This window comes from Perna viridis, chromosome 2, assembly GCF_037379345.1.
Source record: "Perna viridis isolate PV_CMFRI_1.1 ecotype Kerala chromosome 2, ASM3737934v1, whole genome shotgun sequence".
Taxonomy (NCBI): domain Eukaryota; kingdom Metazoa; phylum Mollusca; class Bivalvia; order Mytilida; family Mytilidae; genus Perna; species Perna viridis.
Window position 1 is genome coordinate 65,386,660 of NC_142446.1, and position 16,561 is coordinate 65,403,220.

At 31.5% G+C, this 16,561-nt stretch overlaps 1 protein-coding gene across 1 annotated transcript in view; it reads right to left on the reverse strand.

The window, feature by feature from the left end:
- LOC148626512 (cAMP-dependent protein kinase catalytic subunit 3-like) overlaps nucleotides 1–15,631 on the reverse strand; it is a 45,982-nt gene extending 30,351 nt beyond the window's left edge. The window contains exons 1-2 of the mRNA XM_088570556.1: nucleotides 15,256–15,631; nucleotides 4,654–4,822 (exon numbers count right to left, since the gene is read on the reverse strand). Of these exons, the coding sequence (XP_088426682.1) occupies nucleotides 4,654–4,822; nucleotides 15,256–15,352 (266 nt within the window). The 5' untranslated portion in view covers nucleotides 15,353–15,631. The remainder of the gene's footprint in view (nucleotides 1–4,653; nucleotides 4,823–15,255) is intronic.
- Nucleotides 15,632–16,561: the final 930 nt, after the last annotated feature.

Here is a 16,561-nt window from a genome sequence, read left to right on the forward strand (position 1 = left end):
CAACAGACCTTTTGTGATACACATACAACATATAGATCTTATAGTATTTCAATTTCAGAAAGAATTACCTAAAAAATCAAAGTAAAAAATTTACTTTTACTGTATGCCATAAATTTTCATGGGTTGTAAAGACATAATGGACATGAACAGACACACCGTAAGTTTTATCCACTCATCATCACTGCATCTGTCAAAATTTAGAAGATAAAATAATATAATAATCAGATCAAAATGATGAAAGGAAAAATGTGCAATTTTTTTGTTAGATTAAATTCAATTCAGGTCTTGGGCATCCAGAATAGAAAGATAACCATTTGCAAAATGAGTATTTTTAAAACACTGTACAAGAAACTGCCAAGGATCACCATTCCATGTGCTTTCATCATCAAACATTTCAAATTTAAGAGTCTCATTTGGAGGTTACATTAAGTAATATATTTAACTTCAGGAAATATTGAATTAGATATTACAGCAAATGATATAGTTAACTTAAGTGAATAGTGTTGATCTCGCACTGACTGAATGATCTTTACTTGATGAAATGTCCTTGAAAGTTAATTAGACAATTAACAAGGAGATCTAAGCTGTCTACTATTTCATAGGTATTTTAATCTAAGTTTGAAAGAAAGTTCAAATCTCTCTGTCAATTGTCCAGTTAACTATCTAAGAAAGTTCATCAGGTTACTGTCATTTAATCAAGGGAAGACCAACTTAATGCCCTGAAATTAACTATATCATTCGCTGTAATATCTGATACAATAATGACTGCTGGAAATATCTCGCCCATCCCTTATGTTACTTGTGAATCTATCCATTATTTTTCTATTTCTTCTAAAATTATCTATAATAATAAAATAAGACAACCAGAAACTTTATTACCAAATCTTTTTTTTTTCAAAGCCTTATCAATGTATTAACCTTTTGAAGAACATATATTGACAAACTCATGGGAAAATATTCAATGAGAAAGCTTCAAATCTGCTGAGAATATAATGTTCAGTCATAATGAGAATCTGGTTCAATTTGAATATAATGAATATTGATTAAAACTAAAATACCATTCGTTAAACTTAACCTAAAGAAAAGCAAAAAACCTGCAGACAATAGCGGTTTCATCATCCTACGCAATTATACACGCAGCGAAGCCAATAAAACCATCAAATTCACTCCTACACAAGCCTAAGCACAGTGTCAAATCATTTATTGGTAATTTTCTAAGCCAGATTTAACAGTAAAAGTGCAACCTAACATATGAAGATCTATCTTCAACATTATAAACAAGTCTGATGCCTTATTGTGGATTTACTTCAAGACAGCAATACAGCTAAATTAAGGGGGAGGGTGCTACATTCTTGAAGGTTTGGAATACTGATTGTAGTATTAATCCATTTTTTCATGGATGTTCAAATGAAAAGTCATTTTACTTTTTATTTTATTTTATTTTAATTGGATGGAGAAGTAAATCTTCACAAAAACACTTCATATATACAGATACATGTATTTAAGTGACTTAAAATGCAAGATATTCTACAAGAAGAAAATATTTTTGTAATTCCACATTTTGAAGGCCTAACTTGAATATTAAAAATACCAGTTTTATATATTGTAAATTTCGATATGCTGTACAGGTGTTTCAAGGAGTAACCTCTCATCAGCAGCATTAAATTCAAATATGTAGGAAGATCATAATCAAAATATTAGTTGTATACAAGAAGTAGTCATAACCAAATATATCGAAAGAGGAAGCCAAATCCATTACCGAGAGGTTCTACCATACGCAATGCAAGGAATGAAGCCTCAGTGTTTTATGTATTATTGAATTTTGAATACTGCAAGATTTCATAAATACACTTTTTTAAATGTATATTACAGCCTCTTTACCCAACTGCAAGACCATTGAAAAAGTAAAAGGATGTAACCAAAAACAACTCCTATGGGCCCTTGCTGATACATAATCTTAGTTATTTACAGTGTTAGGTTAACCATTCATAGACCACAGTGAAACCTCACTAAAATGATCCTCTTTCAGACTGCAAAACTTGGTTGGATTGGACAGGGTATGGTTTATCCAGGTTCAAAATACATTTAAACTGACACAATAGTGTCTCATATGCACAAGTTTTGTTGTTAATTCAGGATTTTCAGTGTAGAATATTTTACAGTGTATGTTTCAAATACAATGGAAACTTTTCAGAATAGCATGTTCCTGGTGACCCCAAAATAAGATCATTATTACATCTAGATTTTAACATATAGTTTTAAGGCTTTAATCCTAAAGACCTATTAATCCACAAGAATAACCAAATACACAGCTTAGATTTGTGATGTTTAAATTCCCTTTTTTAAACTTGGTTTCATAATTTCATGGTTTCATGTGTAAATATGGTTTACTTCAGTATTATGTTTTGATGTTCGTTTTGATGTTCGTTTTATTTTTAGCTTAATGTACGGCGCTGATAAGGTACATTACATGTATAAGATTATTTTATGATAATTATTATTATCATAAACATTGTGTACAAATTCATGTTGAAATCAGGCAGGTCTGAGAGTAACATTCCAACATTGAACAATGTTTGCAGGGTTTACATTCAACTGCCTGATTCATACAAGGATGTCTTATCAAAATGTCCCATAGCACATCAACCTTAAAAGAAAAGGGTTATGTTACCCATCAAAAGTAGGCATGTATATCATCAGTGGGAGATTCAGAGGGGTGAGGGGGACACTTTTTGAACCCACCCCACCTATAAAATTGGGAAAAAATCTCCCTGAGGTCAGCCATGTGAAATGCTCTAACCAGAAAAATACTTCTCCCTCAAATTTATAATCAATACTTTGTCAATATAAATATATAGGAGTCTAGAAGATTAGGGCCCATGACAGCCTGGGAGCTTAAACCCACAATTCACCAATACAAACATGCTGCAGTTTACAAGTAATCCAAAATATTGATTGTTCAAATATACATGAACAATATCAACAAACTTTTACTGTTTTATCGATGTTTGTGGGTATTTAGATATAACCTGGTCCTACTTTTTCCTTTTGTGACACTTGTCATTCATATACAGTCCCATTTGAAAATTTCTTTTTTGTCAAAGATCAAAAGCATAGACTATAAAATTTCAGATATCACTCTGAAAATAGAACATTAAACTATTAAAACTTTTTTATGTTTTGTTATTTATTTCAAATTGTTCAGTTCATAAATTTATCAAAGCTTTCCTCACTTTTTAAGTAGCTCGGTGCTAAAATATGATATACTGCCATTAAAATGTAATGAGATTTAATCATCTTCTAACAAAACATGACTTCAAATGTTTTAATCACCGATTTACAAAGATGACTCATTTACCTCAAACACAAGATAGACATCATAATTTAATTGTACAACTGTGGGTGACCACTATTTAATTCTTTATGGGCTGTATTCATGTTAATTTCAGCTGTTGATCATTGGCAATTTGAAAACCTTAAGATGAACTCCTATTATTGTAAATGCTTCTACAGTGAAATCTGTATTTACTAAACCTTTTTTTGAACTGTAGAATTTGTCAAGTTTAGATAGGTGTTTGGTCTATCCTGGTTCAAAATACATTTCAGCTGATTTGAAATTACTTCAAAACTTTTTGACAGGTTTTTGGTTTACTCAGGGCTTGGTTTAAACAAGTCTTTGGTTTACTCAGTGTTCAGTTTAGACAGGTTTTTGGTTTACTCAGGGTTTCATTTAAACTAGTTTTCACTGTATAATGAGCATTGTTTCATACGTGACCTACCAGTAACAACATATGTCCTGTTTTGAGACCAAGTTCAAGAGGAACAAAGAATCAAAAGGCTGAGAATGATGGTTCTGATGGTACCATTAACCCTTGACCATAAATAGGTTTATTCCACTTTTAAAGACCTTGTCATCAACTCTGTTTGAACTTTTTTGTATTTGGTCCTGTAATTATGTGCTTTCTACTTGACTTATGTAGCTCCATACATAGACCTTGTATAATGTTTAACTATAAGAATTTTAAAATCTGGGATTCTAATGCATCTTAAGGTCAATTGCTTAAAGCATTATGGCCATTTTCTGTCAAAATAAATGTATATATGCATTACTGGTAATACCAAGAAATAATTCTCAACTGAAATTTTAATAAAGAAATTGATTGTAAGAATTTCTGTTCATACAAAGCACGACATTAATGTGAGACTAGGGCATTTTGAGACTGATCTGGCTGCATTTTAATTTGATCTACCATTTTTCTCTTCTTGTTCTATCAAAACTTTGTCAAATCTCACATATCTTCATTTTGAAAGTTTGAAAGCCCAAAAATGATAAATTGAAAACTAACAATGGCAAAACTTAAAAATAAGATTCCGAAATGTTTCAAAAAAAAAATCCTGAAAATTTACATACAAGAAAATTACTGAGTAATGTAAATGCTGTAGTATTTTTCCTGAATTTCAACACAGTGTATTGATGCTTTAGAGTTTTGCCAAGGGTGGACTCCTCAATATTACTGGTGGATGCTGTGGAACAAGACCAGATCACACCAAGTTAATATATGATAACTGGGTCAACCACAAGTAAAAACATTCATTACATAAAGCTTAAAGCCTATAAATCTTTGTAGTATAGGGAAAAAACAGTATACTTACATATTTACAATAAATGGATGGGAAATTTGAGCAAGAATTTCTTTTTCATTTTTGACATGTTCTATCTGTTTCAGTCGAATCACTTCAGTAATGCGCATCATCTTTAATGCATAATAGTCTTTGTTTTCTTTGTGCCTTGTGAGCACCACACGTCCAAATGTTCCTGTACCTGAAAGAAAAAGTGAGGAAATTGTAAATATTAATCTTATCTACACTAGATGCAATACAGATCATATGAGCTACACACAGCGGAATCTGTCAGTATTAGTCCCAACACTAGGAAATTGTGAAAAATGAACATTTTCTACTTATCTAAGCTTTGGTGTACTTACACCTCAGGGGCTAATTTTAATCTTAAGTGTCAGTCTCTGTAAGAATCAGGCAGTGGGTGAAACATGGTTAATTTGATTATTTGCACAAGATTTTCTTATTCATTTTGGTAAACTGAGTTATAATTTCATTGAAATGTACTGAAAATGAACATTTCAAAGGCAGACAAGCTTGTCAAAAACCTCATTTTTCTGACATTCTTTTGAAAAATTTCTCAGCAAACCCAGTGATGCAGAGATCAAAGAAAGGTGTTTTCATTTAAAGCATCCTTGAGTGAAATTATATCAGCAGGGTTTTGACATACATGTTTCTGATTTTCCCCATTTTGCATGATTCTTACAAAAACTTATACTTAAGAGTGAAAGGTCCTGGACTTTTCCAAGTTTCAAATGGTCTACATGAGGAAAAATCAAAAGTCCACTAACCCTAACCCCTAACCCTTAACCCTAACCCTAACCCTAACCAACCAACCCTAACCCAAAGGGTCTACAAGGGGAAAAACAGAAGTCCACTATAAACTATTAGTTAAAAGGTGAGGGACCAGGGCCCATGGTAAAGTGAAATTTGAAAAGTCCTAGGTCAGAAATTAAGAGTCTAGACCTAGGAATACCACTAATTTGAACCCTTGCAACTGCATCAGAACTATAATAAAAAATGAAGCAAAAATATCAAGAAATGCATATCTGAAGATTACCAAATGAAATAGTATACAATATAAAATGCAATTGAGCCTTCAACATGAAGAAGCCAAGACTAAACAACCAGCTCTAATTGGCCAATGAATGCAATTAAAAATTTTACCATGAGTTTTTTTTTAATTCTTTTGTTATGGAAAAACTTGGCTTTCTAAAATATAAGAACAACAGACACATTTCTATTTCATTGTAAATATCAAGACTATCAAAAAAAGGGGGTAGAGAGAACTCTCAGGTAGACAGAACCCAGAAAAGGACTTTCAGCCATACAACAGAAACTTTCAGCTTATAAGTACATTCTATGTAAATATGTAACTATATTGTGCTAACAGGATGAATGAAAGTTATTTACAATATAAAATTAAATCAACAATACTTTGATATTGTAAGAAAGACTTTAATTAAATGAGCAATCAACTGTAAAAATAAATTAAGTAATAAGAGACACTTGTGAAAATTCAACATTTAAAAGTACAAGTGCACAGTATGTGGAATGAGTGAAAATAGAAAACGTTTTGATTTTTCAACTTTGGCATAACAAGTTATTTAAAAAGTATAAGTGCATGGGGTACATTTCTTTGTTTTGTTTTTATGTTCCTGTGAAAGTCCCCTTCATGCAAAGTCATTATTTTACCTTGAAAATGCCATGTTGAAATACATGTAAATTTAAATTGAAGTTGATAGGTGAAAAGGCTTCTTTTTGATATTTAAAATTGGAGATAGCTGATCTGTGGTCAAAGACACCCTGCATTTATTTATATGTCTGTATAACTTTTTTTTCAGTTATATAATGGTATCACCCTGTCATTGTCATTGTCAGCACTGTTGGCATCTGTTAATTTTGTTTATTTTTCGTACATTAAGGTAAAAGCCCATAACTCCTTAATAGTATTCTGTATTTTATTGTCCATATGCATATTATGTTTCAAAAGATTTCTGATTCTATATTTATAAATCTATATGGGTGCAGCAAAGTCCAAAGGAGACTATGGTTACATGTTCCAACAATGCTAAAATACTCAATAAAGAATAGACCACGCTATTGCTTGCTTGGAATAACATGTTTACAAAAATACAATATGCCTACCTAAGCTTAAAGTAACTTTTCAATAAAATACAGGCAGCCGTGGCATATTTCTTCAACTTGGTGGACAAATTTATCAAGACTGAGATAACTCAGTGTTGTCAAAATTGTTGCTGTCACTTCTATTTTCTTAGCATAATTGGTAGAAAATTGACAAGCACATGTATCTTGTTCTATCCCATAGTGTAATACATAATATACATGTACATGTATTGTTGTTGAAGAAGAACTTTTTCAATTTTTAAACATATTTTTTCAACAATTGGAGCCATATTTGAAGTGATTCAACTCCTACAGTATGATTCTTATAAATACATGACCAGTACATGTACGAGTACTTGAGGTCAGTTACTATACTACATGTACATATACACGTATCCTATAAAAGCATTGACCACCAACTAATAACAAAAACAGGCCTTGTTACATATACGCAATGTATATAAAAACATGAAAGAAATGACAATGCAATTTAAGCAGCTATTTAATCACAGCAAGCCTAGTTGTCTCATACCCATTATATACAAAGTAAGATTAAGCCAACAAAGTATCTATCAACCCATGATAGGTCAGTTACCAGACAAACTTCACTGATAAGAGTAGTTACTGGGGTAAAATCTTGGTATGTTTTTTTTTTTATTTTTGAGTACATGAAAACTTACTTTTCCTCATACAATTTATTCTGTATGTAAATGTGTATGTTCTTAGAAACAACACACAATTTCAAGGATAATGAAATGTTTTACCAAAAAGTCCTAACATTTACTCAAGGTTACTGATGAAGAATAATTGTAGCCAATTATCAGTTTCTTTACCATGAAAACATGTATTCTAAAATCTTCAAGATGGAAATGGGGCAAAGTAAATGGTAAATGATGAATTGTGAATTGTGTTTATGGTAAATAATGAATGGTAAATGATGAGTGGGGTAAATGATAAATGGTGAATGGGGTATGGTAAATGGTAAATGATAAATGGTAACTGGGTAATGGTAAATGATAAATGGTAACTGGGTAATGGTAAATGATAAATGGTAACTGGGTAATGGTATATCTTCAATGGTAAATGTAGAATGGTGTGTCTTTAATTTTGAATGGTGTATTGTACATGTAAATGGTAAATGGTGAATGGTGAATGGTGAATTGCTAATGTTATAATTTTAATAGAAAGAGTAGACAGTTTTCACTCTCCAAGTGCTATGCATTCATGTATAAAAATGTACCTGTTGCAGGATGTACTAAACAGATAAGTGATTAGAACTACCGGTATATACATGTACCTGCCAACCGACAGAGAGTCCAACTACCGATATATCAATCTAAATGTTGATGTTGAATTCTATTCAAACAACAAAACAATCCATCAGTACATCAAGAACATTGCTCTCTATGTCTGTGAATTCTATTGTTCAAAGTTATTAATATCCATAATCACCTCTTCTATTGCTACTTATAATACGAAGTCTACAATTATACACTGTCAAATATTTATCATTCTCTGCCCATCTGTTCTAAGTTAATTTCTTATCATATGTTTTACCACAAAAAAATCTGTTCCTTGGCATAATAATTACACATGCAGTTTGATCAGAGCGAGAGAAAAAACTGCACACTCAGGGAAAGTCATTTTAGATCAGTAGAGCTCTCTGCAATTTTCCAGACGGCCTGAGTTCTGGTTTCAACAATAATTTTGATATTTTTCACAACCACAAAATAAAATCTTTTTTGTCATCTTTAGAATTATACATCATCAGAGAATAACAACCTCTGCTTTAACCTTGGAACAAACATTCAAACTACATTGTACCTAAGAATGAAAAACCTGAAGAAATTCAATGAAACATACATGTACATGTACAAATGTATATATATAAAACAGGACAAAATATTTTACCTTTGAAGTGACCACTGATTTAAGCAACCTTGACCTTTGTTTAATTCATACTGTGTTGTAGTTATTAAGTGAATTATCAACATAACTAAATATGCCCTATCTATAAACCTCAGTTAATGCCTCATGCAAAACTACAAAACTTTAGTTTCAGAATAGGGCTTCAAAGTCATAGAAATATCAACAAATTTGTATTTCCTCCATAAGATCTATAAACATTAGGCCCCAGGATTCAGCATATCACTCAGTTAAGACTATAGTGTATTTAGTTCAAGAAGTATACACTACTGTCAATCAAAATTTTAATTTCTCCACTGATGTCCTCAACTGTGATTCCACCAAAGTAAAAACCATGACAAAATTGCCCAATTTCAATAGTTTTCAATATTTTTTCCTACCCTTTACAGAAATGTTATTAAACTGCTAGAACCATAAAATACATCTTGGCATAAAGACTGGAGAAGTTATTTACAGATAATTCTTGAAATGGTGACTCTACTGTGGAGAGTGGAGACACTGAGATTCAACTCAAAATATCTCCACTGTGGAGAGTGGAGAAATTAAAATTTGTGTTGACAGTAGTGTAGGTATACATGTATACATGTATGTATTACTGAGTACATTAAATGCATGTACCACTACATGTATCATCCTCATCTGATCTTCCAACCTTGAGCTTAGCCTATGACAAAAAGAAAACAAAACACTAGTTAAAGACTATGAATCACAGCTGGTCAGAATTATCAACAAATCTAAATATATTCCAACTGATCTATTTGCCATGCTTTTAGCAAGGTAACAACTTCTCATTATGACTCATGGATGGTCAGCATTATCAACATCAGCTATATTTACCTTTCTGATGGTTATTTCAGATGTGTATCATGGTCATTTACTCCAGATTAAGAAACCAATAACATAATAATGATTAGATACAGGAGTCAGGAGAACTGAGGGTTACATAAATGTGAAGTAAGTATTATTCTCTGTAAGAATCGGGCATAACAGATCAAGTATTAAAGTCATACTAATCCAATGATACATTATCACTCATAACAGTCCCCTGTACTACTAGTGTAAGTTCTTGACCAACCATAAATCATGGGATATTATTTACATGTAGAATGTTAAACAGTTTTGACAGATTTAGTATCTGCACTTGAATTGTTCAATTCCAGTGTATTTTGATAGAAAAAAAATAAGGAAAGTGAAATCAAGCCTTTATTTCCTCAATCTGTTAGTACAACAAGCAAAATATGGTGTAAGTTTCACCCACTGCCTGATTTTTACAGAGGCTGGTACTCAAACTTTCTAGAACATAATTGAAACACCAGAATACTGAACTAGCTTTCAGTATTGAAGCTTTATGGCCTTAAAGTGGAGTTTTTTTGGTGTTTAAGATCAATAAAGGTTTGCTAATGACCTAATTCAAATCCTGTACAAAATAAAGTGCAGTCACATGATTTGAGAAGCAAATGACAAATAATTTTTGAGATGCCTAGGTGAAATGTACTAGCTAGTAAATGTACAGTATTTAAACTACAAGGCAGTAAGAACTGGGTTGTGTTATTCAAGAAATCCCGAAAAAAGATAGAAAAAAAAGCTGAAAATCAATAGATAAATACAACTTAAAACTGTAAAGAATGATTTTAAACCTTGGTAAAGTATGTTGATTTCACCTTTTCAATATAACATACGATGATGTTAGTAATAATACAAAATTGAACTAGATGGACTTGTTAGAGTATGCAGCTATCAATGTCTCTAGTATGATGTTGAAACTTAATGAGAATGTAACTGAAGTCATAAACATTGTAACCTAGAGTTGAAAGGACCAGGAGTTTCCAAAATTGTTCTTAATTTCTAAAATTTTCTACCATCTTGGAGAAGGTGGCCCCTCCCAGACCCTGTTCAACACCCTCCTTTGCCAAAACCTGCAGACAGGCCTGACCTACTGTAGACATGAACTAAACATCAAAACATAGAATAATGATACATGTACATGTGAAAATGTACATATTTCATTGCAGATATAATACTTAGTATGCAAGCAAAAAATTAGAGCAATGTAAGAAAATTACATTTCATGTAAATCAGAACTGAAGAACCTAAGCAAAAAGCAGAGTTATTCCCCTTGCATTTCACAAGACCACCACATTGCTGGAAATATTTCATGTTGACTCATGTAGGAATGAACTTAATGTTATTTGTGATTTCAAACAAGTAGGTGTACAATGTACACTGTATGATGTACCATATATATATATATGTGTATTATGAGTCCTATATTTGAGACAATGACTGAAAGAATTTTGGCTGTACATTACACAACATAAAAATACAAATCTGGGTACAAAAGGATACCAGTCAGCTTATTGGTATCTTCTTTAATACCACATAATGTGGATAAGTGCCAATGATTGACATCCACGAGACAACAATGCTTACTTTACCAAATCCTTAAAACTTTTTACTACAGCAATTAATTCACCTTTCAATACATGTAAGTTCAATACATATACATGTAAGAGTAATGAGTTTGACCTTTAATTAAACACCGGAATACAATTCCATCCGCATGAATTTTAATTTCTCCAGTCTACACATGGAGAAAAATGTTGGCTCCACAAATGCAACCCCACTGTGTCTCAACTAAAACTTAAACTGAGGTAAAATTATTTTTAAATTTTTCTATCTTTTTTTCCTCTGCCTTGTAGAGTGGAGAGAATAAAATTCATGCTGAAGGAAGTTTACATACATGTATAATGTATGAACATGTAAGAGTACAAAATGTAACTTTAACTGATAATAAATTGACTATTTTGGCAGTTTCTTCAATAGAATACAGTACCTAATATTTCAGTACATCTTGACAATCCTTTTCTTTGTTTCAATAATTGTGTGAGTAAGAGTTTATTAATCATTTTGGAGTTCCCTAAATATGAGGATAAAACCACAGAAAAAAAAATCAATGATGTAAACTTGTTTCTATTTCTCCAACTAGCACAGGCCACATTCCACATTTGAAGGACAATCAGCATAATGTCAAGTTTTTTATTCAACACTACCCAAAATGTTTGTGCTGTGTCATAGCCAAGTCTGATATAGACATCCTTTTGTACCAAGATGAATAGAAACATTTTTTTGATTAGGTCAATCAATGTCATGAAAAGGCTTTATTTAAATAGAATAAAGACATTTGTTCAAGGCTCGATAATTGCTTTGTGACACAGACCTATATATTCAAGAGATTCTAAAGATAGACTTGTTGACCAGACAAAAGAATCGGTTGATTTTGTATGAAGAGCCTTGCTGAGCAATGAAAATACAATAGAATGCGTCTTTGAATATATTTATTCCTAATTCAAATCAGTCTAAAAATGAAAATAAATAGGTTTTTTTTAAATTATTTCATGGTTAAAAGAGATATTTTTGGAATAGTATTACAATGTCATGAAATTCAATCTGGGCATTTTGATAATTGTAGTCACATTCACAAGTATATACATTTCTTATATTAAGAATAATCTTTTGCAGTCCCCTTTTTTTCATATCTATAAAAAAGTATTTGATTTTTCCTGTCCTGAAACCATCAGAGGAGGGAGGAGGCAACTTCCTGGATTGGGACAGTTTTCTAGTCTTGAAACCATCACAAGAGAGGGAGCAACTTCCTGGATTGGGACAGTTTTCTAGTCTTTATACAGCCTTCTAAAGACAGGGAGCAAGTTCCTGAATTGGGACATTTTTTCAGTCTTAAAACCATCTGGGGAGAGGGAGCAACTTCCTGGACTTGGACAGTTTCCAAATCGTAATTCCTTCTTTTTCTAATTGGTTTAAAGGATTGATACATCATGGTATATGTATGCCTTTAAATCATAATTATTTCTTTTAATTAGTTTAAAGGAGGCTGAAGAACTGATTGGTACATTATATCTTTCTTCGACCCATGCTATAAGTTATATAAGTATAACCATCAAGGCTTTTAAAGTGAATGATTTAGCAAAAATGTAACAATATCTTCTTCTTAACATTCTTTTGTCTACTTGGTGTATTCCATTCAGGTGGAATTTACATGAAGACAATGTTTAAAGGGACTGGCAACAGTGTTTTGTGTTTCCTTCTATACATAGAATATTTCACAACTAAACACAAGCCGATTATATACATGTATGTCTTTTAATACCCAATCAAAAGAACGGCATGAACTAGTTTCACAACAAACAAACAGTGCTATCTTGGTTTCAATACATTGATATGGTTCGATATTTAACGATTACATGCAAAACATTACAATTAGTTTAAATTCAATATTTTTTATTTGAGTAATACAAGTACCTGCATAATATATGTACATGTATACTATCTAACAGTTATGTACAGGAATTTAAAGCTGATGAAAAATTCAAAAACAAGAGACTGGATAGATTTGACATTTAGTTAAAAAATCATGTACAGTTAGCCTCCATAAATGTAGTTCATTAAATTGTCTCAAAGAAAATTGTCATGCAAGATAACAAAAAACTTAGATTTATTAAAATTGCTGATTTTCTTCAAGAAAAAAATAAAAAACAAAAGTAAATTTGATCTAAGTACATTTGTCATGTACACTGTACATTTTGTATAAGTACATGTACATGTCAGTATCCCAATATTTCCAAGTGGGGATCCAGAATTCTGACCCCCCCCCCACCACCTCCCCCTTAAAGTTCCATCTAGGTTTCCATTCTTGGAATAATTAAGACTAAAAAGTCACTGACAGTATGCTAAGTCTTTAAATACAATGTATATCTTTTGAGTTACTGGTAGTTTTATTATGAGCCATATGTAATTGCTATTATGTGTAATATCCTGCATGACAATTAGTAAAACTTGTACCAGTATTCTAAGTCATATCTTAAGGACTTGATATAGAACAAATCAATGTTTTGATCGATTTGTATGTCAAAACTAAGGAAAATTGATTTTATATAGGTCTTTAATTACTTGAAAAACAATTTTATATAGTTTAAATGCTTGACTTGTATTTCTGAAATGAAGTGTGGATTTTTGAATACAGGGAATGAGTATGATGTTTTATCATTGAACAAAGTTTCATCTTGATCTTCTGAAAGATCTTGGTTAACCTGAAATGTGTTTTATATGGATATAGAAAATCTGGTGATGAATATGGAAGTAGTAGTATACAAGATCGTTTTTCACTGCATTAAAAATTAATATATGCCAAGACATTGATGTATATTTTTTGTCTCTATGGATTATTATGACAATGTCATAAGAAAAGACATGCAGACAACACCATTTTAGAAGAAAAGAGATGTTAAGTAGCAGTCTTTGTAAGAATCATGCAAAATCTGAAAAATGTGATACACCCCAAAAAAGGCTACATATTTTTATTTTTGTAATTAAGTTGTCTTATGGGTCTACATTGTGAAATATGTAATTATTCATTCATATCTGCCTGCTCTTAAGAGATAATCAACACTGAAAAATCAATAGATTCTATTGTATTTGAGTGTCATTTACAGTTATCTCCCTTAATTTTGAAATCTACAGTGCATTCTATATAATTTTTATCTCCTATGAACATGGGCTGTATGACCGCATGTTATTTTCTGTTTACTATGACATTTTAAACAAAATATCAAAAATAAAAATATGTAGGCTTTCCAGCCATGAATCACATTTTGCATGATTCTTATGTGGAGTGCTCCTTAACAAGTTTCACTAGAATTAAAACGGCATACAAATGCACAGATACGTTTAATTTACTTTTGAGTAAAATAAAAAGCAAGCTTAAGAATTTTAGTTTTTCTCAATTTCTCTGCATTAATTAGTATTAGTGTACATGAATGAAAACCCATTTACGGGATTCAACATTTTAATCAGACAGTTATGACAATTACAAATTATTTTCCCTATTCTTATATTAGACAGAGTTAATCAAAAGTTAGAGGGGTGCTGTCCATCACAAATCTTGCTTAAAACCCTTCAAAGCAAAAATATGATTCATCTATTGCCTACTGGTTTTTCATGTACATGTACATTTGCATGACAAAATGTATATGGACCATTAGAAATATAAATTTGACCGTGTCCCATTGTCAACAGTATCATGAATGTATGATAAAAATTATAACTTCAGTTGATATGATGACTTCACAACTAACAGTTCAACTGCTTTTGATGGAAACTGAGCTACATATACACAACTACAGAACTGTATTTACATGTAAATTTCTTATTCATACATAAGCCAGTCATGATGAAATGTGTTTGACCAAAGGCATATCCAACAAAGTTTCCTTCAGTCGAGCAGAAATATTCTTATTTTTCTAGTTAAACATATCCATGCAATGTAGGGAAAAAGTTAAAATATGCAATTTGTTCAGACAAGTAAAAAAATATATTTTTTCAAGTCGCAATATATCATTAAAAAATATTAAAGGACCATAAAAATGTGCAGTTAAGCAGCAAATTGCCAGCCTAGATAGAAAATGCTCAGTTTGTATGATAATTCACATTAACTATAATTTAGTATTCAACTTCAAGAAGGGGGTATATACATGTATGCTAAATAGTATTGTATTTAATTTGTATGTTTACCTAAAGTTGTTAATATGTCATATTCCTTGCATTTATCCTCTTTTGGTTCTTTAACAGCAGTTGTGCGTTTGACTTTTGCCACTTTGGCTGAAGCCATTGTAACTACTTTTAAAACAAGCACCTGTCAGGAAATATTGTTTTCAGAAACCTCACAAAAAATCCATTTTTAACTTAAAATCACATTTCTATTTCTTTCAGTATTTGTCATAATATAAAAGAATATTGTCGTTTATCCACCAGAAAATTGTATCCAAATTAATCACAAAAATGTGTCATAATAACTCATTTGAATTCAGACGTTTCTTGAATTCCTTCTGCACAGTCCTGTGTTCACTTCTGTATCCAAATAAAACAATGGAGTTGCCTCCCCTTGCTTGTCATGAAATGTTATAGTCTGTTCCAAAATAACCTGCTCCAATCAGGGGGCGGTTGTTTAATCTGTTCAATTAACAATTAAACAGATAATCTCCCAATGTAAATGTTTTCTTATAGTTTTTTATCATGATTACTGCTTACATTGGCTGTGCGCTTTTTTACATGGTAAAAGTATATGATAAATTAAACCAGTTCAGCGCATTTTCCCTCTAAAAGATTCCTTTTTTTAATTTTGCTGTTGTTAATACGTACTCTGTTATCGAAGTTAGATAAAATAGTTTGATAGATTCTGATATTCAGTGATAACATCGAAATCCCTCGTATATAAAACTTTGGAAAAAAATGTCAAAAGGAAAATAAAGCACGTTCGATCATTTATAAACAGGCAGTAATTAAGCTCCAGTCGATAAATATAGGTTTTTACGTCTAACCCGGATTTGAATTTTTATGAGCAACTAGGTGGGTGTTTCTACAAAAGCAGAGGACGCTTACCTACCGGTGCACCTGATTCGTGCTCCTAGTTTTTAATGGAGTTCGAGTTGCTCATTTACTTATGTTGCTTTGTACGTATATATTTTAGAAATTCTTTGTTCTTTGTTGTGTGTGTGTCTGTTTATCCTGTCTGTTCTTTATCTCTGGATTACAATCTTTTGATTTCCGCTAGAATCTTTGTTCCCCTGGTTTACCTTCTAGCTTACCACTCCAGCAATAAGTAGTTTTAGGCTATTTTGTGGGTTTAATTTCAGGGGATCTACATGCAATTAATTATCAATAAATGGAAATAAATGTAGATACTAAATGTTGTGTATTTTAAAAATTCAAAATAACAATATACGTCTTCTTAAAAACATATATACATACGTGTGTATGTGTAAAGAGAAAGGATGTGGGAATATGTCAAAGAGACAACACTCTCATCGGGATGAAAAAT